At 42.8% G+C, this 25,880-nt stretch overlaps 3 protein-coding genes across 3 annotated transcripts in view; all 3 read left to right on the top strand.

Annotated features, from left to right (window-relative positions):
- The first annotated feature begins 1,254 nt into the window (after positions 1–1,254).
- Positions 1,255–2,072, top strand: LOC103738860 (beta-defensin 14-like). The gene is made up of 2 exons (XM_008839418.1): positions 1,255–1,312; positions 1,930–2,072. Exons 1-2 carry the CDS (start codon positions 1,255–1,257, stop codon positions 2,070–2,072), a joined length of 201 nt encoding a protein of 66 aa, XP_008837640.1.
- An 8,860-nt stretch (positions 2,073–10,932) lies between these two features.
- On the top strand, positions 10,933–13,468 carry LOC103740473 (beta-defensin 4-like). The gene is made up of 2 exons (XM_008841428.1): positions 10,933–10,990; positions 13,335–13,468. The coding sequence occupies exons 1-2, from the start codon at positions 10,933–10,935 to the stop codon at positions 13,466–13,468; spliced, it is 192 nt and encodes a 63-aa protein (XP_008839650.1).
- Positions 13,469–24,049: 10,581 nt separating this feature from the next.
- LOC108491170 (beta-defensin 33-like) overlaps positions 24,050–25,880 on the top strand; it is a 4,459-nt gene continuing 2,628 nt past the window's right edge. Inside the window, exon 1 of the mRNA XM_017799888.1 lies at positions 24,050–24,107. Coding sequence (XP_017655377.1) covers positions 24,050–24,107 — 58 coding nt within the window. The remainder of the gene's footprint in view (positions 24,108–25,880) is intronic.

A 25,880-nucleotide genomic window follows, 5' to 3' on the forward strand; every position in this document is an offset into this window, starting at 1 on the left:
AGATTTCAGAGTTTGTTTACTAAATCTACTGGATACACTCCCTCCCCCAATGAACACTCTCAGAACCTTGGCTCTATTATAATTGCATCGATATAATGCAACAGCTCAGAAACATATGGTGACTTCAGCTCCTGTCTGAACAATCTATCAACAAATATAGCCCAGTAATTGGATTCTTCAGCATTTAGGTCTAATAAACAAGAAGCAGAAATCAATTGATGCTTTAGATACTAAAATTTATACTCCGTTGAAATTAATGAAAACTCCGTTTTTTTAAAAAAGCATGTGAGCCACGAATAACTTGAAGTCATTAGCATTAAGCCTCCATCGTGGAGGGAGAAGATGCCAGGCCATCAAATATATCAGCACAGTAGCCTCTTTTCCTGATTAAATAAAACACCTTCACTTATGAATCTGGATAGTTTTCAGATGCGGATGAAATATAAACATGTTTCATTCACACTCCACCTCAGGCCAGAGGCTTTGGGCAAAGGCTTCTCAATAGGGTCCATGGTGGGGCTGGAGAGATGGTTCAGCGATTACTAATGCTGGCTGCTTTTGCAGAGGACCCGGGTTCAGTTCCGGGCATTCACATGGCAGCTAACAACCATCTATAACTCCAGTTCTGGGGAATCTGATGCGCTTTTCTACTCTCCACAGGCATTGCAGGACTTGGGTACACATACATACATGCAGGCAAAATATCCATACACGTAAAATACAAATAAATAAAAAATTAAAGAATATATATCTCAGTTTCCTTTTGTGTTCACTGCCTAAGCTCTAGTCTGTCTCTCAGTTCTGGATATGTCCAAAGATGAGCTGATTTGGTTCCCAAGAGACTCTTGGTGTCCTTCAGGTTTTTAGTTCAATGCAGAATGCTTAAGAATGCATGTGAAGGCAATTCAGTCCCAAACTACATGCCCTTGGGCCACCCCTAACAAAAAGACAAATCTTGTCCATGCAAGTCCCATCTGTACCCACAGCAGATATGAGCTGGGAAAGTGTCTTTCACCGGAGGGACCTCAAGAGAGTCCTGTGCACACATGAGGCTCGACTGTAACCATCAGGTTTGTAAGCTCCAGGTTGAGTGGGTGTGTTCTTCGTGGTGAGACACTGGAAAGACACATCAGGAAGTATTGCATGCTGTCACCGCTGTGACATTACGAGAATTACAACCATGGCTCACCTTGTTATAAAGGTGAACATGCACACTCTTTGGCTCAGTCTCAGCTTGTTGGGAAGCAGTCAGCTATGAGGCTCCACTACTTCTTATTGGCATTCTTCCTCTTGTTCTTGGTGCCTGCTCCAGGTAAGATGGATTGGGAAATAAGAGGTGGAAAGGGCTGAGAATTCACCATGTGCTTTTCTCTGTTCTTCTCCATAAGCTTTAGACCAAGTGGATTTGTAGAATCTAAACATCACCAATGTTTCCTGCTCACAATAACCACTAAGAACTTTAAAGCAGGCTTTCAAGTCGCTCCTCTTGGCAGACTAAACAGTGCCACCGGATCTAACTCTCCACCCACCTCTCCACTGGAGCACTATTCATGAGCTTGAAGTAGTGATAGGAAGTTTGAATATAAAAGAAAGATTGATTTGGTCTCAGAACAAAAAAGCACAAACTTTTCATTTTCCTGAGTTTAGTGGTTGGAGTTAGAAACTCTGGGCTGTTTGAAAGGCAAAGGGGACAGTACTGGCCCCCAACTCCCCAGTTCCTGTGGTAGGGCCTAGAGGTCAGGCAAAGTGGAGATGTAGCCCACAGAGACCTGCCTACTTGTTGATTTGACCTCCCTTAATTTTACACTTGATTTTATAGAAAAAGAGAAAAACAAACAAACAAATATAAGAAATTCAACTGCTAGGTTATTTGGAGGATTCCAAATCTTTCTAAGGTACGCTTTCTAAAATACTCTGTTTTCCTCGCAGGTGATGGATTCTTTATGAACAGCATCCGTAAAGCCTTCTGCAAAGTCAGGGGTGGCCGGTGTGCTGTGCTCAAGTGCCTTAAAAAGGAGGATCACATAGGATTTTGTGCTCACAAAGGCCGGAAATGCTGTAGGAGAAAGTAGAAGACCCAGAATCACGACAAGGAAGTTGGGGGGCGGGCATTCCTCCGGCTGTGTGTGAAGTAAAATCAAAGTAGTGTTTTTTCCAAAAAACTAGAAGCTTGATCTTTTTTTGAACATTCTAGGTATTATGGTTTAGCCGTTACCAAGTAGGTAACTAGGAGTCAGTTTACTTCAAATAAAGCAATGTCTGTCATCTACATCATCTACATAATACCTAAGCTTGTTTATCAAGGGCTCAGATGTATGTGTATATACATGCATACACATATGTATATGTGAATATATATAGACATAAGTATATATGCATATATACATACACACACACACACACACATACATGTATACATCCCAATGAAAGAGGACTTACTTTCTCCTGAAGAACTCTTTTGTTTCTTACTGTCAATATTGTTGAGCTTTCTAGTCCTCTACCCAGGATTATGTTTTCTTGAATCTATCTCTAGACATTTAGTGCTCCCCAAAGGCCAGCTCAAATCTCTCCAGGAACTTTGCTCAGAGACTTGGGAGCAGGGCTCTTCCTTGGGGCTCTCTTTGCTCTTCCAGGGCTCAGGCCTCTGCTCTGCTTTGTTCATACCTGGCACGCACTCCACCCACTGTCTCTCAGCTCTAATGTACCCACCTAGGGGCTGTCTTGGCGTTCAATTCCTTCTTAAAAACAGTGTTTCCCAAATAGACCAGTGTTTTCTCTGTTGTGCCAGAGGATCCTGATGGGAGTCTCTATCTGTGAATCTTTCTTGCTTTTTGAACTATGGATGTTTGAACATGGACACTTTTCCACATTTGGTTGCATGATTATTAATTCTGAACAGCAGGGACCGTGCCTCAATTTCTGGACTGTTACCTACAGTACCGTGAGCGTGAAACGGATTAATAAGCATCTTTTGATTTGAAGGATAGTCCCACATGGAGATAGCTCCGAATGCCGCCGGGAGCAGTGGGCGGTACTTCAATCCTGGGGCGAGTAATGACCCAAGCACATTTGAGGCAAGACTTCAAAGGGCTAGAGCAAAATACAAACACCAGGAAGGGGCTGCATGTAGATTCCAGGAGCAAAATGTACTTTCCCACCCGCAGAGCAGAGAGGCCTCTTTACCTCCTGAAGAAATCACCTCCAAATTGTTGCTACTTAGCTCTTTACAAAGATTTCTTGAGCTTGCTAACATGTTTTCCCCAAATCATTCTTCAAATAAGCAGCTATAAGAAACTTAAACATGAGTGTGAATAAAGCCCACTTTTATTTATTTCTATTTTTATTTTTGAGTCTCGCTATGTAGCCCTGGCTAGCTGAGAACACACCGTGTAGACTGAGTTGGCCTCTGACTCTTGGAGTTCTGCTTGCCTCTGCCTTCTGAGTGGAGGGATTAAGGGTGTGTACCATGACACCTGGCCTGGCCCACCTGTCTTCTAAAGGAGATGGTCAAATCCATCACTCAACAATTTAAGCTCTCTAGTGTGCTCGATCCCATGGAAATTACCAGGTATTGCAGAGGAGAAGAACATGGTCCTCCATCAGGAGAAAGGCAGTCAGCGCGAGGGAAGAATGCTAGAATTAGGCAACAGGGGCATGAAAGAGTCCTTATGCCCAAGGCCAAAAGTGAACTGTTCAGGAGAGGAAAGAGTTAAAAGATGTAAAGAACCAAATGTAGCTCAATTGGTAGAGCGTTTATCCAGCATACATGAAACACTGGGTCCCACCCCCAGCACTGCACAAAACCAGGCATGTTGGAGCATGTCTGTAATCTCAGCACTTGGAAGGTGGAGGTAGGAGGAATCCAAGGTGAACGTCATCCCTGGCTCCGTATCAAGGCTGATACCTGACAAAATATGTCAGGTGTGTGCATGCTTCAGGACCGTGAGAAAAGTCTCAGGGGACCTGGGCACAGACTCATCACAAGGCAGCAGTAATGTGTGTACCCCGATTCCTCGCCACCTGTGAGTTCAGCTGGGCTCTGTCCCTTGGGGACTGGAGGTGGAGGTGCCAGGAATGCTGGCATCTGCCTCGCGCATTTCTAGCTTCGTCTAGGAGAGTGAGGGGTGAAGTTCTCACAATGCCTCAGTGGTTGTTTGGGCGAGGTTAGCAGCAAGGCCGTTGAAGACGGGCTGGTTTTGTTTTCAAATGACACCTCTGCCCTTCATAGCTGGGTGACCTTGGATGTGTCTCTTAACTTTTCTAGGCCCTGGGAGTTTTATCTGTCAAATCGAGTCATACTTCTCTGGTGGGGTTGTGAACGAAGATTAAATGATATAACTTGTATTAAAGTGACCAACAGAGAGGCATCTAGAGTCTATAAAGCTCAGCACAGAATAGAAACGCCAGGGGTCTATTCACAGAGCAGAAGAAAGTTATGTTGAAAGCAATAAGATGTGAAACTTTCTTCTTTAAAAATAGTTCATAATTTATAAAATATAGCAGGGATAAGAAATCTAACAGAAGACTAACAACAGAAACTTGCAAATAACAAAAAATATTTTTAGTTTTCAAATTTGGAGAATAATTATTAATGGACTATCTTGATTAATGGCAGTTATTCTGGCCAACATTTTTGCAAATTAATTTCCTACGTGGTCAGCACATACTTTGAACAACTTAGCACTTACTAGAAGAATTAGATGAGCTACTCTGCTGGAGAAAAGTGTATTTTGCAAGATGCAGCTACATTGGGATAAATTATTTTGAAATAAAAACATTTCTATGTCCAGAGATGACAATTCTTATAAAGATTAAATTTAAATTTAATTCTTCAAACATATCAGTTTCATGTAAGTTTGGAGTTAATTATAAATGGAAATTTATGCAATGGGGTTTTGACATTTCTGCTAGTGTTTCTTGTAGGTTAAGGAGGCCTCAAGATGCTCAGTCTGGCTCCATGCTTTGCAGTCTATTTCATACTCCTGTTCACATATTCAACTGCTGTATTTTCACTAAGAAGTGGAGGCTAAAAGTCTTTCTTGTTAAAAATGGATTTATTTGAATCTTGGTATGAAACAGCATTCTTTGTTAAACCTGAATTTTTACACATTAATTTCTGTTTATTAAATATAATGGGGATAAGAAATCTAACAGAGGACTAACAACAGAAACTTGCAAATAACAGAAAATATTTTTAGTTTTCAAATTTGGAGAATAATTATTAATGGACTATCTTGATTGATGGCAGTTATTCTGGCCAACATTTTTGCAAATTTTATTAAGCCCCTGTGGTTGTAAACTCCCTGGTGTGTTTTCCTGCCATGCCCACATGGGCACATGGGATTTTTTGAGATCATTCCTTGACCTTCCTGAATCACCTGGGGCTCCAGCCTAGACTTCAGGTTGGAATTAGTATTTATGTATTTATTCCAGGGTATTTCCATGCTGGGAACAAATGCAGTTCCCCAGGTTGGCTCACATGGAGACCTTCTTCCTCCCCAGGGCTGAGGTAACAGTTGCCATCACTATTACCAATCTCAGCTCAGAGGTACCCAGACTGCTTCTGGGATGCTCAGAACGCCCATCCCAGACTTGCCCTCTGGGCCTGTCTCCCAACATGTCCAATTTTTCTAGGTGATTGCTTCATTGCCTCATTATACTTCCCTTACAAAATGCTAAGTTCAGAGAAAATAAGATCAAGAGGGCAGCAACAGGACATGACACCAAGCACCAGCCCCCTCTTGAGCTCAGGGACCTGGTGTGAAAACCCCACAGCATTCAAACCCTGAGCTCAGTCCAGGCCAGAGAAACAGGATGCTATAAAGTACTTTTAACACTGAGGGATGAAGAGATGGGTCAACGGTAAAAGCACTGGCCGCTCTTGCTGAGTTTGATTCCCAGCACCCACATGGCAGCTAACAACAGTCTGTAACTACTATTCTGGGTATCTGATGCCCTCTTCTGACCTCCATGGGCATTTCACAATATGGGTGCACTTACACACAGACAACACAATCATATAGATAAAATGAAAATAATAAATAAAATATTTTTAAAAATTAACACCAAAAATAACATGTTGAGAAATGTTATTTTCAAAAAACCACTTCTGAGAAATACTTTGCTTTTGGAAAACCTATCTGTGGGATTTCTCACTGTCCACTGGGCAACTGAGTCCCTCCCCATGGAAATGCTGACTGGACTCCTCTCTCCCAGTTATAGGTGAGTGGTGTGGGGGATGCAGCTTTTCTCTCTCCTTTCAGGAGCAAGACCATGGGTCTACCATCCCTGAGATCACAGGTTTGTGTGTTACTCTTGGACCCACAACATGAAGTTCACGGGGAACCCAAATTCATTTCAGTTTTTAACCTAAACTCTGTACTTCTCCAAATCCTATGTAACCTCAGCTCCAGGGTTTGGTGAGGGTGCTTTTTTGTGTTGGCATATGGTCTTCCAGACTGTAGCAAAATAGTTACTCTGCTTTGGAGGGAAAATAAATCCCCCCTAGAGGTCTCTTTCAAGTGAACTTTGTCAGTAGAATGGATGCAGCACAAGGGAGTCACCTTATTCCATGCCAACAGTGGCGGGCACAGGGCCCTGAGTGGAGCACATAGTCAGTGGTCCTCAGCTAGCCTCTGATAGCACCATCTGCATGCATTCTTCCTAAAAGGAAAGGGTGATGCATTTCATAGTGTGTGTGTGTGTGTGTGTGTGTGTGTGTAAAACAGATCAACTTTGCCTCCTTGGTATGTAAGCCTTCACTTGTGCACCAAGGTCAAGAAGGAAACAAAGCACGCGGGCAAAATTGCTATTGGCAGTTCTCTGTGGTTGCAGCACAACTGGATGGGAAATTCACACTTGTATGGGTGGATCTTTAAATGTGGCGTATTATTTTGATCATAATAATTGGAAGTACACAACTCGTCAAGGAAGGATGAGTTAGATTAATGCTAAGCAGTAAAAACATGAGAACCACTAACTTAATTCAACCTCTAAACCCCATAAAGCCTCTCCTTTAAATTAGAGTGACTCCTTAACAAACAAACACACATAAAATAAATAGACATACTAACCTAATTCAACGTGTGCATCTAGACTGAAAATGATCCAGGAAAATAAATCCATAGCTATAGAGATTCTACTTGCTAAAATGAGAACAAATATGAATATTGACTGACACTAAATTATGTTAAGGAGTCATTCTTAATGTGTGTAACTACAGCTGTGCTTTAGGAAAGACTTTTCCCTAAAGAATGTACGCCAAGATAATGAGGGCACAGTGTGAATTCTGTGGTTCAGAGCTTTTAGCATTTTCCTATGATACTGGAGCGTGAACCTGAGCATTGTGTGTAGTAGACAATCACTCTCCCACTGAAGTCCCTCCTCTACATCTCCTTTCTCCACTCCCTAATGTGGACAGGGTCTCTCTAAGTTGCTCAGACTGACCTCAAACTCGTTACATAGACCAGGTAGGCCTTGAACCTGTCGTCCTCCTTCCCCAGATTCCTGAGTGGGTGTTGGTTTAAGAATCCACCACCATACCTGGCTTGCCTGAAGTCTTCAATGTCCACGAAAGGCCGTGTGCTGAAGTCTTGGCAGGCCTGAGGACAGGTGAGCCCTGCAGCACCCGAGGCCCAGCAGAGGAAGATATGTCACCAGGCACATGCCTCAAGGAGTGGACATTGGCATACCAGTGGCCCTCCCTTCTGCTTCCTGGTTGCCCGGAAGTGAGTGGCTCTGCTTCACCATGGCCTCCTTGTCATGATGTTCTGACTTGTGACAGGCCCCAAAACAATGGAGTCACCTGACCATGGACTGAATCTGTGAGCCTTGCGCCCAATGTTCCGTTCCTCCTTCTAAGTTGTCAGTTAATGTCTCAGTGACTGAAAACTAAAGCACGTTTGCCTTTCGTTGTCAAAAGCTGGGGGAAAAGCAAACATTAAAAAAGCAAACTATTCCTTTAGGTTAAGCACTAGATACTTTTTTCTCATATTGAATTTCTGCATATGAATTGCAAACTTCCAGGAATTGGCCTGGAAGAAAAACTTCCAGTGTTAGGACTGAGTTGACAGGCTTCTCAGAACAAACTTGCTTCACACAGAGAAACAGAGTCCAGGCAAGGGGTGTGACGTCTATGGTGACACGGCAATCCCAGATGGGCACTCGTCTATAACTTCCGGCAGCTCCCTAACCCAACCCTTCCATTTCGCCCTCCATCAGAAACTTCCTCTCTGGATTAAAACATCCAAACTTGATGACACAATGTCTTCCACCAGCTCCTTTAAGAACATCTCTAATTACACAGTAGAATAACAGTGCCCAGAGAAAGATAGGGTAAGGGGAAGAGAGAGGCTAGTTAGCATGTTCAAAAGAACTTAGGAGAATGAAGTTCTAGTTCTCTGTTGTATAGTGCTGTCACCATAGCTACTAAATACTGCATGCTTCAAAATAGCCATAAGAGGGGATCTGCGTTATTCCCAGTACAAAGCAGTTAAGGTGATGGATATGCTAATTACCCCGTTATGAACATTACATATTTTATGTAAGTATAGGTATACTAGCTATAGAGGAATTTTAAAATCTCTACTATGTATCACTTAATAAAAATCTCTACCCAGGAGCGATGACTTAGTGGTTAAGAGCACTGACTGCTCTTCCAGAGGACAGGGGTTCAGTGCCTACCACCCACATGGCAGCTAACAACCATCCTTAACTCCAGTTCCAGGGGATCTGATACCCTTTTCTGAACTCACAGACATTTCATGCATGGATGTACTTACATACATGCAGGCAAAACACATACATAAAAAAATAAAATTAAAATCTCTACCCAGCACAATACCACGGGGTTTTTAAGAACTTCAGAGTGTGAGTCCTTGGACAGGGCTCCTAGGTCCTGTGTTAAACTTCACTCATCCAGGGCTCAGGGACCATTGTGGAAGAGGGGGCAGAAAAATTGAGTTAGGGGAGGAGGTGCATGACCATATATGGAAATAGAGTCCTATAGGCTTCTGGGGTCCTGTTCCTTTGAACCTACAGCAATGGTGTCAGCATGCACAAGACCCATGCAAACTCAAGCAGACAAAAGCCAGCCAAGAACTCGGGGAATGGGCAGCAAGCCCCAATCTTAGCTAAGAACTATGGGGCAGCTGATTACTGTCGGTTGAGGAAGAACTGATCTTCTTTAAGGGAGGGACTGTAGATAGACTGACAGACCTCAGTGGATGAGCTTGCACTGAGGGATGACTGGGGGCACTAACTTGAGTTGCTAGGCCTTAACATAACTGACAGAATGCATGCAATCCAGTGTGAGGGAGGGCTATGGGAGGGTGCTGATGGGGAAGGGGGTATAAAGATGATTAAGATGTTGTGTGTGAAACACACAAAAATTCAATAAAATATCCAAAAATATTTTTTAAAATGAATTGTTCTAGTAGACAGTGCCTGAATTCTTTATTATCCAACTTCATGTCTCTTTTTCTGGGACCTACATCATAGCCCTTTTCAAAAACTGACCCTAAATTATAGATTTATACCCATGTGATTGCTTGTTTAAACTTCAGTTAGATCAAAAGAGGAAGAAACCGTGATCAGTGCAACTTATTTCCCATCAGAAAAGCCCCATCTCTTAGCTCCTCAGTTCTGTTCTGATGACCATTAGTGTTAGTTTTATTTTTATTTATTTATTATTATTTATTTGTTTGTCATTTTTTATGTGTATGAGTGTACTGTCTGCATGTGTGTAAGTGCACCCGTGTCATGCAATGCCCGCAGAGGTCAGAAGAGGTTGTCGGATCCCCTGGAACTGGAGTTAGGGATGGTTGTTAGCTGCCGTGTGGGTGCTGAGAATCAAACCTGGGTCCTCTGCAAGAGCAGTCAGTGCTCTTAACTGCTGAGCCATCTCTCCAGCCCCCGACTGTTAGTGTTTTTGGGGGTTAAAAATGAACAATGGGGTTCTGAAAGATACCAGAGCTCTCACTCAGCCCCGAGCCACAGGACCTACTTCAGGTTCCACCAAGACCAACAGTGAGACCACTAGAGGCCCTTGAGCCCCAGGTAGGGTCCCACAACAGCATGAAAATAGTAACTTAACCCCTCAGCACTGACATCCACATCATCTCAGAAGGCTCAGAACCCACAAATCTTAAGGCCATCAAGTCCCCTGGAGCTGGGCATCACCTGAGCCAGGACCAGACACTCACTGGCTTTGTTTTAGGTGGGCATAGGGAGGTGTGTACAGGTAAAATGTTACCAGTCTGTTGCTTTCTCAGAGAGAGGAAACAGCACTCACATCTGATTCCATGTTTGTTGTATTGTGTGAATGGCTAATTGCTGGAGACTTTGTTAATAAGTGAATTCATCATTCTGTGATAACTTAGAGAAAGTTATAGTTCACAAGGTACCTGTCTCCTGCCCCTAAACTTTTCTTTGTCCTGAGCTGGAAAAGCTCTGGGGACCCTGTGTTGGAGTAAACCCTTGTATCCCAGCAGTTGAGTGCACACAAGGATGGTTGACTCCATGTGAAATCACCTCCCGTTGGGGCAAAGCCTGTTGACAGACTCTTGAGAAAGCCAAACAAGGCAGAGTTAAAGCTCCAAGGAGCAGGCAAGTAAGGTCAAGTTGCAGCTAACAAGTTAAGGCTGGGTCCATCATCCCGTCTACCCCAGTACTGAAAGAATAAGGAAGGAAGGTGTTCTTGGTCCCGGGAGCAGGAATTGCCCGGGACTTCCTGTGTTTGCATAAGGGCTACTGGGTGTGCTTTGTTCTCAGAGGACCACTCCTTGACACAGCAGGTAAGAGGCTTGGTGTTTCATCAGTATAATTACTGGGATTCCAGCATACTGAATTCTACCCAGAAACCAGTTCTTGGACCTATATAAGGTGCAGGGCTCATATCCCTCTGCAGTCCGTGAAGTTCATCCGTCTTCAGTCATGAGGATCCATCACTTCCTCTTCACGTTGCTCCTGGTGCTCCTGTCACAGCTCGCGGGTAAGATGGACGGAGACTAGGCTGGTCCCCAAGGGAAATAAGACTGAGCACACCTCTCTTTCTCTATGTATGCATCTATCTATCTATCTATCTATCTATCTATCTATCTATCTATCATCTATCTGTTTATCTATCATCTATCTATCACCTATCTATCTCCCATCTATCTTCTATCTATATCTATCTATCATCTATCATCTATCTATCATCTATCATCTATATCATCTATCTATCTCTCATCTCTCTCTCTCTATAATCTATCATCTCTCTATCATCTATCTATATCTATTGTTTATCTGTCTTCTATCTATCATCTCTATGGTCTATTCTCTACCATCTCTCTCTAGTACTCTTCTCTCCCCCTTCCTCTCTCTTACTCTGTCTTCTCTCCTTTGCTCTCGCCTCTCACTTTGTTTTCAGCTCGTTCTCATTCTTTCTTTATACCTGCTCCCTTTCTCCCTCTTTTCTGCTAATTTCTCTTTCTGCCTTTCCTCTATTATCTTTCTTGTCTCTTTCTTCTAAGTGCATTTTAGACAACAAAAGTTGTTGGCCGTTTACAAGTACCAAGCACCATTTCCTTTGACTTTAAAAGAACCTAACTCAAGCTTTTAAAAAGCCAGTGTACAGCATTTGAATTTCACTTCCTAGCTCCTCACGCTGCACTTGAGATGAAGGAAGCTTCTATTAGGGGACTTCAAAATGGTAAAAGGAGAAAGGTTTATTTTTACCTGAAGAAAAGAGTGTTGAATTAGAAATCCATCTACGGTGGGCGTGGTGGTGCACGCCTTTAGTCCCAGCACTCAGGAGGTAGAGGCAGGTGGATCTCTGTGAGATTGAGGTCAGCCTGGCCTATATATTGAGTACCAGGCCAGTTGGGACTACAGGGAGACCCTGTCTCAAAAAAAGAAAGAAATTCTTATGTTTAAGGGGTGAAATCTCTGGTTACTTCAGGGAATCCCAGAGAATAACCATCCAGAGTCTATTTTGAAAGCTTTCTGCCCCTTACTCCTTCTCAGGTGAAAGGCCGTTGGGTATACACCTTCCACAAGGCTAAGGAGGCTAGTAACTCAGGGGAGGCCATTGGAACGAGCTTCCCAAACTCTATGTTTAAACTGTATTTATTTTTAATGTGTGTATGCATCTGTGTCTCTGAGTGATGTACATGTGAACGCACTATCCACACAGCCAGAAGAGGCCATCAGATGCCCTGGAGCTGCAGTTAGAGGTGGTCGTGAAGTGCCTGACATGGATGCCAGGAAACAATCTTGGTTCCTCTGCAAGAGCTTTACATGCTCTTAATGACCGGGCCATCTCTCTGCCACTAAAGTGTTATCTTATCTTTGACATTAGGGAAACAGAATGAAAAGGATAGACAGAAAACTTAGGGGAAGGAAGAGAGAAAGAGAAAGAAAATGTGAAACTTAGAACTGAACGTGGATCACACAGAAATACTCATTAACTTTGTTTATGGGTCTGGTTTGCAAAGGAGCATCAGGGTTCTAAGAGGTACCCAAAACTTTGCTATGTCAAAACTTGGAGTGGTGTTAGGAAGGTAGGGAGAAAGAGAAGGGAAGGATGATACTAAGACCCAGTTTTACATAGCAGATACATCACAAAAGTTGATTTTTACTGTTGATTTTTGTTTTCCATTGCAGACGACTTACTCATCAAGTTCTTATACTCTGAGCTATACCTATTTCAAATACTTAGTTAAAAAATAGGTACATGGACTGGGGGATTGCTCAGTGGGTAGTGTTTGCTGTACAAGCATGTGGACCTGAGTTTGGATGTCCAGCACTCAGGTAGAGGCAGAGCAAGGGAGTGCACATCTGCAATCCTAGCGCTGGGAAGAATCCCAGGGACTCAGCAGCCAGCCAGCCTAACCTCTTCAGTGAACTCAGTGAGAGACCTTGTTTCAAAAAAAATGAAGTGGAGAGTAATTGATAAGGACAACTGACATTGACTTCTGGCCTTGCCGTGTGTGTGCACGTACCTGCTGGGTGTTTCTGATACTGGAATGGTGTTTAAGAGAAATCTTCGAAAAGCTCTTACCTGGGCAAGCTCTTACCTCTGGAAAGCCCCATCACTCAGCTATGAAGCAGAGCCTTCAACTTTTTGGTCCTAGGACAACTAGTATCCCCTTAAAAAGCAGCTGTGCCGGTCCTTATCAAGATGGGGTCCAAATAGCTGTCAATTCATATCACATTATTCTAGTGGGATAGAGACTTGGCCCTGAGAAGGAAGCCTGAGGGATTTTATACAACAATATAGCACATGGGTGTGTATTTCTGACATTGTGCTTTCAATTCTAACATGCAGTTTCTTTTGCTCTTTTATCTTTTAGCTTTTACTGAAAGTAGAAGCAACCCCATAACTTGCCTCAGAAGAGGAGGCTTTTGTTGGGGTTTGTGCCCTGGAGGTACTCGACAGATTGGCGATTGTGGTATTAGCTGGTTCAGGTGCTGCAAAAAATTATAAGGCTGCCAAGAACCAGGCTGACAGGAGGACCAGCATCTGCTCCCTTCCTAAAGATGTATAAAACATAACCCTAATTAAAGCACTGTTGCTCAAATACAAAGAATCCTTTCGTCTGCATAAATATAACCACATAAATATAACTAAAATAAGTCTTTTAAAAAGTAAAGTTTGGGGGCTGGAGAGATGGTTCAGCGGTTAAGAACACTGATTGTTCTTGCAGAAGACCTGGGTTCAAATCCCAGCACCCACATGGCAGCTAACAATTGTCCTTAACGCCAGTTCCAGGGGATCCAACAGCCTCTTCTGTCTTCTGTGGGCATTTGCATGACATGGGTGTCTTACCTACATGCAGGCAACACATGCATACACATGAAATAAAAATAATAAAATATTTTTTTAAAAAGCATATTTCTGGAAAGATCACTTTAGCCATGCTTTGGTTAATGATAAAAAGCAGGCCCTGATGAAGGGTAGAGGGCATGCAGACTGTCCTGCTTCCATGACCTCATGCCAGCAGACGAGCTCCCAGAAAGCATTTCCTTAGCAAAATTGACAAGAGATAAATACATACTGCTGGATTCTTCTTATTGTTCAAGGTCTAATTCGTTATTAATCCATCACATAACCCCCAAAGTGCTATCGAAAGATAAACACAGAAAACAGCTGCCTCACAAATCCTTGAGGTGTCTTCAATGCCTTAACGTGTCATGTCGTTTCTGAGCATAGGTGCTGACGGCCCATGAGAATCTGAGATCATAATGTACATTCTTTGAATGTTTGTGTAGAAATTGTCAGAGACTAAAATGTCCAGCTCTGCTCAGTACATTTATCTTAACCTCTTTCTCTGAAGATGAGTTTGCTGTCCTCATCTATGATCCATTCCCCAGCTCCATTTTTCACAAAATTATTCAGTAAATATTAAAGAAACTCCTCATGGTTTTTTTGTTTTGTTTTGTTTTGTTTTTTTGTCTTTTTTGAGACAGGGTCTCCCTGTAGCCCCAGCTGTCCTGGAACTCACTATGTAGACCAGGCTGGCCTTGAACTCGCAGAGATCCGCCTGCCTCTGCCTCCTGAGTGCTGGGATTAAAAGCCTGTGCAACCACGCCCGGCCGAAACTACTTATGGTTTTAAATATCACACAAATGCAAGTGCCACAGGGTCACAAAACCATATTTGTCCCTTTTTTCAAAACCAAGGAATAGCCCATTCTTCACTCTCCAAAGCTCAGAGTGCGCATGGAGATTTGTGGTCTGGTCAAGTCCTGATTCATACCCAGGTTATGAATTTCAAAACTTTCACGTGATAGTTGCAGTAAGGCTAGGTAACAGACACAAGTGGGCAAAGGAGGCCCACAGTCATTGCTTTGCATCTGCAACATTCTGCTCCTCACAACCCGACGTGCCACACACTCAGCGAGGCTTGTAGAATCTTCAACGTAGGTGCCAATTTTTCAGCGAACTTGAGTTCACAGTCCCATGGGCTTATTTACACAAGGTAATCCATCTGTCTTTATTTTTCTGAAGACCCAGCATTAAATAATTCTATCCAGTCAAACCCAAGTGCATGTGGAGCTTCTTGGTCTTGTCTTAATTCATGCCCGGGTTATACTGAGTTGGATAGCATTTGCCTCAATCCTACGGGCTGTTTTCTTTGGGAGGATGACAGGACATCATAAGCACCAAAACACCACTACAGAGACAAGCAAAATCCAGGATACAGATCCTAAAAATGAATATGAAGTAGGGACAACCGTCGCTAAGCCCCACCCCTTCCACAGTCACTCCCAAAAGAACCTATTTGTAGACAAGCTTCCAGCTTCCCACACGGAAAACAGAAAGCCAGTTCTCGGTTGGCTCAGCAACACAGGTTCCAGAATCCTCTCTGTCCTTCCTAGGCAGTTCACTGATTTTATCAGCCCTGGGGAAAGAGGACCTTGCATTTTTATTCCCTGACATGGGCACCTCATGCCACATTTTATCCCCATCACCTTAATCACTCTGTGGTCTCTTCACACAGAGAACCAACCAGCGCGCAGTGGTCAGGTCTCCATTCTACCCTTCAGCTTCCAGAGACTTTCGTGTCATTTGCTTGCTTGCCGTATTTTTATTTATTTTTTTCGTGCATTCAAGACTAATCAAAGGGGGAATGGGGACCAGAAAAATAGAATGGACTCAAATGGAAGTGTTAGGACAATTTTCTTAGAATTTAAAAAAAAAAAAAAAAAAAAAATCCTCCAGGCAGGCAAGCTGTAAATCTCAGCAGCTGCCTTGAGGAGAAGAATGGCCCGGAAAAGGGAAAGTCCGTAAACCAGCTGGTGTAGAGCCAACATGGAGGTCAGACACACGGTGGACTAGCAGCCACGTGGGAAGGGAGCTTCAGAGAAAAAGTGGTGTTAGTAGTTTTCTAACAGCATGGTTAGAAAAGATGTAAAGAAGAAAAGAGATGACCGTTCTCTGAAAAATTCAGAAAAGTGGGCAAGACTCACACAGAGCTCAGGTCTGTGACTGGCAGGCCCACAAGAGCTTGCCCAAAGACCGGGGATTCTGGGCAGGAACAGCGCACCGTTCCATCAATGCACCCATTTCTTTAGCATGACTGCAGCTGAACCAGCCTCCTAGGTGTGGTCCTGTGACCAGGTGATCCTGGAAAACTGGAAAACTGGGTCTTCATCCAGTGCAGACGTTCTTATTCTTTTTATTTTCTTTGTTGTTTTCTACAGGAACAATAGCACTTAGATGACTAAATGTTTATAAAGCAGTTGTTACCCACTTAAAAAGTAATCAAAATTTCCAGAAGAATTTGGAAAAAGAAACACATTCTCAACTTTGGTTTTGGTTTTTCCATTTGTTTCTAAGTCAGGGCTTCCTGCTGTGTATCAGCTACCGACTGCTGGCCTCCTGTTTGTCTGTTTATCCTCCCGTTGTAGAGGACACCCTGCCTTGCAAACACCCCAGCCACACACAAGCTTCCTGAGCTCATCTCCCAGGCCCAGCACTGCATGAGTCAGAATATTTAGCAAGAATTCCTGCAGCAGCAGTGCCCCTGCATGGTCAGAAAATGAACAAGAAATCACCATTAGAGCTGAAATCACCACAGTCAGCATCAACACAAAAGCATAACTCTTACCTCAAGGGGGAAAGATGTTTCTTTTGGAGCCAAATATGAGAGAGCATGGCCTGGGAACACAGATTCAGGTTACCTTAAATTCCATGTTCCAGCGTGGTAACAGTTACATTACGTTTTTATAGTGACAGAACAAAGAACAAAGAAAAGTCACAAATCAAGACGCTTTTCAAACACATTGGTGGAGACATTCAGTAGGCAGGTGGTGGCAAAGCGGAGGGAGGGGAGTTCTGCTATGACATTCTTAGCTTTTTGATTGGTGAGACCAGGGGATCTGCTAAGTTAATAGATTTCATTAGTCACAAGAATGTTAATTCAGAAACAGAGGTAGGCAAGGTGTGGCTATTTATGGGGTTAAAGATGTCCCCAGATGATTTGTGAACAGGCTCTGGATTCACAACATTCTAGACTCTCCACAATCTCCAGAGTGCTAATTAGTTGGTCAGCCTTTCAGGAAATTCAGTCCAAGATGGAGGAGTTCTTTCTGGGAACTTTCACATCCTGTAGTCCTACCATGGAGAAGTAGTGCACCTCTCACAGATTTTCAAGGGGGGGTTCCCTCATGCTTGAGTCTCCCTGAGGGAGCCCTTGAGCTTCTTTCTACACAGCTGCTTTTCCAGCTTTCTCTACAAGACTTGTTCCTTTTATCCTGCCTTGGGGACAGAGGCCTTTGTTCCCCATTCGGCGGGATGGGGCAAGACTTGCTTACATTAAACCTGGTTAGGCAGATTCTGCCCAACACCTTCTTGGGGTTGGATGCTTCTTGAGTTAGCTCTAGAGACTGAGTTCAAGACTTTCAGACAAGCTGAGTGGAATGTGGTTTCTCAGTTGTCTCCAACTCAAAGTAATTCTCATAGGAAAGTGGCATATTTTGGGAAATTCTGATCTCCACCAGGAGACAACAGGGAAGGGGCATTGTCCTTAGGGACATTTTGTAGATGAAATGATGATAGGATCCTGTGGTCAGGAAGAACTCTCCTCTGCTTGACTAATTTTTTCTCTTCTACACAGTGGCTGACAAAGCCCCCATCCACTTTCTGCAAAACTCACAGGAGCCTGTTACATACGATGGCCTGCTATTGTAGGACCTGGCGGAGGGATAGGGAGTCTTTCATACTGAGTGGAAGCTTAGGAAACTGCCTGGGAAAGAGAGGTGAATGTCCAGAGTGCTTGGGAGACCCTGGCAGCTCCGGGCTGGAGGCAGTGTTGTGCGGGTGCGGGTGCACACTGGAACTCCTCGGAAACATTAGTGGTTTCCTTATATTCATTCATCAGAATGAGGTTTAGCTAGGAAGTTTGAAGTTAAAAGGCTGGTCCTGGGAGGCTGGAGAACATAGATTCACTAGCAATGGAGCATATTGAAATATTTGGAAAATGCCAAGCAGAGTTCTCGGTACAGAGTAAGTGACCCATGAATCACAGCTATTGCATTTTTATTCCAGTCACTATTAGGACTGCCACAGTGTCCAAAAATGAGACCAAAGTGTGTCAGTTATTTCAAAATCTTTAAAAGTTTTCTCATGTGGCAAGTAGAATAATCCACAGATTTGCATGGAAATAGACGGATGAAAATTCTGCTAAATTAAAGACGTGCTGCCATTTTTTCCCTTTCTTTTTTAATGAGTGCATTAAGCTACCTCTTACAGAATTGGCTTTAAATAAGGAAACTCCTGTTCAGGATTCGCAGGAATGAGTCACACCGGGCATTTTGCTGTTAGACAAGACAAAGGTGTGTTTCTTGCCTGCATTAGGCAGAGTCCACGTGTGGAAGGGATGGGCAGGGAGAGTGTGCCTACGACTCTTCTCACAGTCAGAGGCACCTGTGTGGACAGCCCTGGCCTGTAGGATCCAGTGAAGTCAGTCTCAAGTTCAGACCCTTTGCAGGCTTTGCATGGGTGAGGGGGCCAGTTAGCTGTTTGGGGCTTTATTTTTAGTGGGTCTCTAGCTGGACCACCTGCTTCTACCTCTCTTCTGTGTGCAGAATATCTTTTTTCCACTCATTCTCTTCCTGAAACAGTCCATTCTTCCACCAAGAGGTAGAGTTTCAAAGCTCCCCTTGTACCCCAAATAGGCCATTGCAATTGCCTCCGCTGAGGATTTGTCTCAGTGTTGCAGAATTACCTCTGATGTCATAAAGGCTCTCTGGCTGCCAGGATACAAGGCATGGAAGACTTTAAACACAATGTTAAATCCTGGCTGCCCTGATATCCTCATTTTGAGACCCCATCTGGAGAGGTGAGGAAGAATAACAGAGCTGACCAATGGGCATCAGTACTTCTAACTCTCAACTATCCAAGCACTCCTAGCTCAACTGGCAACATATATGTGAATCTTGAGAAGAGTCTAGACCCAGCTTCTGTCAGTTCAAGAGTAACCTTTCTACCCAGATACCTAGTTAAACCCAAGGGACAGGACAGAAAATAATAAAGTAATATTTTTTAAAAGACTTAGATTTGGGATAATTTGTTCTTTTATAAAAATATCTTATTTTTATTTTATGTGTATGAGTGTATTGCCTGCAAGTGTGTAAGTGCACCTGTGCTGTGTAGCACTGATGGAGGTCAGAAGAAGTCATCAGATTCCCTAGAACTGGGGCTACAGATGATTGTTAACCACCATGTAGGTGATGGGAATAGAACCCGAGTCCTCTGCAAGAGCAATCAGTACTCTTAACCACTGAACCATCTCTCCAGCCCCAGTAATTTTTTTCTTTAAAAAGGCTCTTATTTATTTCTTAACTTTATATGTTCGATTTCATTCTGCAGAGGTTTACCTTTGGGATGACTACAACTGATCAAAATATAAACAGTCGGGGCTAGAGAGGTGGATCAACAGTTACGAGCACTGGGTGTTGTTGCAGAAGACCCAGGTTCAAATCCCAACACCAACATGGGGCTAACAACTGTCCGTAACTCCAATTCCAGGGGATCTGACATCCTTTTCTGTCCTCTGTTGGCACTGCATGACACAGATGCACCTACATACATGCAGGCAGTACACACGTACACATAAAATATAAAAATAATAAAATATTTTAAAATGTCTAAACAGCCTCTGTGACTAGCGTATACAAAGTAGAAAGGCAAACGTAGAAGCCAGTGCAGATGGTTATCACCCCCAGACTGAACTTTCCTAGCCTCTGATTAGACCTCTTTTCCATTCTTGCTGCCTATCAGGCACGTAGTGTTTGTGGAATTCATGAATTCATGGAAGCCGCTTTCTAATTATTCGTCTAGTATTTTCTCTTTCCAATGGTTTGCGAATCACCCCCTCTTCTTGAGAAATGCCGGTCTCATAGAACGGCAGAGCTGGAAGATACTCTAAAGACTTCCAGTCCTTGAAAACCAAGGAACTTGGCATTGTGGGCATAATTTCTGCCCTCTACGCCTCTCTACTAGTGTATCAAGATAAAACCTTCATTGACGCAGCATCACCATTCACTACTGCCCCGTGCTTGGCTGTTTTTCAGTGAAACCCTTTGAAAGAGGAGTCACATAAACCTTGCTTCCTCTCCCTTCCTTACCCTGGTGCCACTCAGGTCTGGCTTGTCACAGTGCATACTTCACACAGCCCTCCCTCTGAGCATTATTTGCTGAGCCCTAATGATATCACAATGGGCATCTGCTCTTCGTGCTCCTGCCTCAAAGGACAGGAAGCACTTTGCCTGTGGAGGGCAGAGGAACAAACTTCCAGGTAAGTTATTAGGAGAGATTCCTGTGTTGACGCATAGACGTGAGCCAATCAAGAGGATTGCTTTTTATTCCTGAAAGGATTGTGAACGAAACCTTCAGTACATTCTTTTCTACCCTCAGTGTTTGTTATATCCGAATGTTTGAGTCGATTCAAAATGTATATGTTGGCATATAGGATATGGTGCAGTATTATTGGGAAGGGGGACTTTGGGGGAAAAGATCTGACCCTCATGAGTAGAATTAGTTCTCTGTGAATGAGGCTCAGTTGTTCTTTCCGCTGTGTTGAGGATAAGAGAAGCCACCATTGACAAAGACTGGCCATCACTAGGCATCAAATCTGTCAGTGACTTGATCTTAGATTTTCCGGCCATCGGAACTGTGTGCAGTCGATTTCTGTTGTTCTAAGTGATTCCCTCATATGTATTTTGAAGTTACAGCCTGATGGGAGGAGCCATTATCACTATCTCCATCATCATCGATATAAAAGTTCTGTCAATGAGGCTAGGAAAATAAAGCCCTTATGGTTATGCTGAACTAACTGACTTATTTGCACATTTCACTAAGAATTGTTCTCTTTTAGGTCAAGTTCACTAAATATAAATAGAATGGCACTTAATGGAAGATTGAAGTAATGATTGAAATGTTCAGAACTGGAGACATTTTTATGCCCGAGTTCATGCTAGACCAGGAGAAAATGTCAGAAGTATGCCTGACATGTACCGAGAGCCCCATGGAACTGGTGTATAGGAAAATGTGAAGGAGATGTGGGTTAGTGAAGGTCACAGGCAGGCTGAGGAGAGGCCGGGGACACATGGTGTATATGCCTACAGAGGTACCAAGGAGAACAGGGGTATGAGTCAGACCAGATCTCTTAACGTCCAGGAGGTGGCACTAGGGTCTAAATATGGAAGAAATCATCAATAATCCAGTTTTACTTTGAAATCAATTTGATATGATGGCTCTCAAAGAGAAGACACTGATTTTTGCATACAAGAATAGGTAGACAGGAAAGCCCTCTTCAAGCCTTCCACTGGGATTAAGAAACATCGGTGTCAGCACTGTGGTCTGGGGGATGGTATGGTGACCGCTATGTAGTTAAAACTGAAGGTGTGTTGACTTTGGTATAATTTCAGAGCTGCCTTTTAAATTGCCGAAATGATTTCCAAGTGCTGACTTCCATACTTTCATAATCTTTAGGCTGAGGACGGAAAATGGGTTTACAGTGTGTTGGAAAGGTGAAACAACACCAAAAATCACTATATCCAAGGAGACTGTTGTGGTTAGTCACCATGCTGCTGACCATTTCTAGGGTGGTGTTGGGAAAGGAGAGAGAGCGACCTTGTAGTATAGGAACAGGCTTATGAATGGAAAGGTTTTCCTCAGGGCAAAGGAGTACTATATCCTGTTTTCCAGTCGGCCTCATTCCATAGCAACTATCAGTAACAAAACCTTACATTCTAGAATGTACCTCTCTTTGGATGATGCATCATTTGTCAAGCTTACTTAGGGAGCAGCAGCCTTTAGATGCTCAATCTAGCATGTTCCACCCTGCCAAGCCCTTTCCCTCTGATGGAAAGGACACCTGAGAACGTTTCATGTATGACTCCAGCTCATACATACTCTCTACTTCCCAGATCTGTGAGTCTCGCACGTGTACATGGGTCACATACACAAAAGGAGTCCTGTTATATTCCTGTAGCTATGCATTTCATTCTGCAAATATTCCTTTTTCAGCAAGAAAAACTGTAAAATAAGTGCTGAAAATGGATCTAGGCTCATTCACTTCTGTACAGCCTACCTCACCTTTTTTTAAATTGAGGATTTCACATGTGAGTACACTGTAGTTCCCGACCCCTCCCACGTGTCCTCAATCACCTCCTCTAAAATTCATGACCTTTTCTTCTATATTTGTTATATATACACAGATGCATGTCTATACGAATATATATACACATACATATGAATCTACATATATACACACATACATATATACATTTATCTGTATACACACACAACTAATGAATCCAATTAGTGCTGCCCTTAGTTGCATGTGTTTATGGCTGGACACTTAGGACCTGACCTGCCTTACCTTGATTGAAGAAAGTACCCATGTCACAGGATTGTATATGAGCTAAGGCTCCATTTTTAAGATTCTGGAATACATAGTTCAAGAAAATTCTGTTAAAAGGGAGATAGGTGAAGGTCAATATTATAAACAATACAAAACTGTTGTTATAATAATATTTAATAAATGAAATCTAATGGGTAATTATGTTTACAGTTCTAGTTCTTTTTTAAAACCATCTTTCTCTCACAACAAAAATGGTCAGTTTCCTTACTAACTCTTAAATTATAGATCCAGAGAGGCACAAGTTGTCTTCATTTAGTTTTAATTTCAATGTTTTCTGAGACCGTTTGCCTTTGATTAAGGAAACTAGTATTTTGTATGATTTTAAGGACTGAGAAGTTTCCTTAACCTCTTCACAGTTTAGTCTGAAACTCTTAGCCACAGTCTCAAACCCAAACCCTTTACAGAGCAGGTATTGTCAGCCACGGACTCTCCTTATGTCCTCCCCTGAGAAGTAGAGGGAAGTGGCGATACTACCACCACCAGTGAACAGAAGAGGTGCCTGTGCTTTAGGAAGGTGCTTTCGAGCAGTCACTCAACTGAGTGGCAATGACCAGGAAGAATGGGAGTTATAAAAGGTCAAGTCATTTGCAAAAGATCTCTCCAATCACAAGTGCCAAAGAAAAGACCTTGAACCTAGGCTTATCCAACTCCACAGCTCTTTAAACTACTTGGCAAACTTCCTTTTGTCTCTATCCCCTAAAGACCACAGCCTACTTCAAAGACTGATTTCTTTGATGTCTGTATTTCAAGCAACATCTACCCTTGACACCTCAACTGGAACACTGCTTATCTGTGTAGGGTAACCACTGGTCGATGACCAGAGAGGTCTGGGTCTCTGAATTTCTTTCCTAGTTCATACCCTCTCCTCCCTCAGCCTGTTTCTCTTTCCTTCTTTCTGCCTTAGTTCCTTCAAAATGCTATAACGAACTACGACAAACTGAGCAGCGTGTGTGTGTGTGTGTGTGTGTGTGTGTGTGTGTGTGTGTACAGAGAGAGAGCAAGAGTGAGACCGAGAGAGCAAGAGAGCGTGAGAGAGAAACCTTCATTTTTCATAGTTATAAAGTTTGAAAATTCCATCATCATGGTTTGGACAGATTCAACATCTGAGCGAAACACAACTTAATAGTTTGAAGATGGTGACTTCTTTCTGATACATCAGAAGGAACAAATCAACACCTTTGGCTTATTTTAGAACATCTTGACATAAGATTTTTGTTTTGTTTTGTTTTTGTTTTTGTTTTTGTTTTGTTGTTTGTTTGTGTTTTTTTGAGACATGTTCTCAACCATGTAGCCTAGACTTGTTTGGAGCTAACTATGTAGCCCAGCTTGGCTTCAAACTCACAATCCTGCCCGTTCCTCCTAAGTACTTGTATTACAGTTATGTGCCACCATGCTTGGTTAAGTGCTTCTTTGTCTGTGACAGGAAGCAGCTTGGGTCTGTGATCATGTGTCCACAGACATAGCATTTCCAGTCATACCCTGGAGTGTTTGTGTGTTCAGACTAAGAATGTAAGCTTTCTTTCTAGCTGAATCGTTCCCACTGTGCCAGAAGACTGCTGCCACTGATGCGCGCTGAAGAAGTCACTCTTAAACACAGCCACTACCTCCTTCCACCTCAAGAGCTCATTTTTCACCATGAGGCTACTGTTCCTTCTTGTTGTCCTTCTTATATGTCTGACTCAGACAACATCAGGTGAGCTGTGAACCCCACCTGGAAGGATCATGTGGTAGATGAGCTTGGAGCCTGGGGTGGACCAAACAGGCTCACAATTCAGTCACGTGCTGAAGTGTGTAGGAATAGAACAGTATTGTGGCACAGCCACAAGACATACGATGTGTGTGATGGTGGTTAAAGGTGATTGTCAACGTCAAAGAATCAAGAATCTGGCTATGTCTGCTGGGGATTATCTTTATTATGTTTGTTGTTATGGGAAGACCTGTCCTCTGTGGGTGCCACCATTCCCTGGGAAGTGGATCCCGGACTGTGTAGGAAAGTGGGCTGAGCACTAGTATGCCTGTACCCACCCCTCTCTGCTTCCCAGTGGCAAGATGTGGCCCACCATGAAGGTCCTGTTACTGTGACTTCCCCGCCATGATGGACTGTATTTTGAACTTTGAACTGAAATGAGTCTTTTTCCTTTAAGCTGCTTTTCTGAGCATTTTCTTTTTTATCATTTCAACAAGTAACTAAGGCAGCGTATAAAAGTTGATAAATAAGAAAAGAGAAGCTTAATGAAATCTAAAGGACTTCCCGAGGTTATCCTTGAGTGATGGTGTGAAAGGTCACACACATAACCAATAACTGTGCTAAAGAATGTTTCTGTGGGATTTTCAGGTTATGAACCATTTCCAGATGAATGAAATTATCAGCACCAACACCCGTAGTGATAATGGCAAATGATCTTGAGCACTTTCTCTTCACCAAGCATCACTTTGTTTTTTTAAAAAAAACTATTTATTTTTACTGTTTTTTTAAAAATTATGTGTATATATGTGTATCTGCGTGTGGGTATATACACATGAATGTAGATGGCCATGGAAGCAGGCATTTGTGAGCCATTTGACACGGGTGCTGGGGACTGAACTCAAGTCTTCTGCAAAAGCAGTATGTAGTCTTAACTGCTAAGCCATCTCTCCAGCCCCCAAATACCCTTTCTGTTTATTTGTTTAGCTTTTGAGACAAAGTCTGACTGTGTTGTCCTGGCTGGCCTGAAACTTACTATGTGTCTACACTGGCCTCAAACTCACAGAGATCTACCTGCCTCTGCCTCCTGAGTGCTGGGATTAAAAGCTGTGTGCCACCACACATGGATATAACACAGACTTCTAATGCATCATATTAAGTTTACTCTTTATAACAATAGTTGCAGGATGGGTGCTTTACAGATAAGATGTAGTAATGACATAAGCTGCTCCAAGCTACATAGATTGTACATAATGAATTTCACACTTAAAAATAGCTCAGTTCCGAAGATAATACTATTAAATGGCCAAATCCTTAAAATGAATTGATTTATTAGGCTATAGATAAACAAGGACTGGTTCTTGGGGTAAATATGACATACGCAGTATTTATGGCATGCTTATTCTAAATGATTTATCCGAAAGATTTATCTGAAAGACTTATCAGATGTAACGGGACGGTCTCATATTTTACCTTATGATCTTGTATAGAGCAAACAACATCCCATTTTGGTATCTTAAGAGAACAAAGAGCTTAATTCTTGATAAGGTGAATATCTCTTCAGGTTGTGGAGCTCTCTGCTCACTACAACTGATCAGCTCAAGCTGAAAGAACAGCCTCCACCATGGATGTTTCTAGCCACTGCAAAGGGGAGAGCTGCCAAGGAGTCTTGCACTGGCAACTAACCAGCCCTAAAAAAACATCACTTCTATTCAAAATTTCCTAGCCCAGTCAGTCTCAAGGGTGTATGTAATGAATCAAACAAGACAGCTTATTCTCTAA

Source organism: Nannospalax galili, unplaced genomic scaffold, assembly GCF_000622305.1.
Source record: "Nannospalax galili isolate Female #2095 unplaced genomic scaffold, S.galili_v1.0 scaffold6470, whole genome shotgun sequence".
NCBI lineage: Eukaryota > Metazoa > Chordata > Mammalia > Rodentia > Spalacidae > Nannospalax > Nannospalax galili.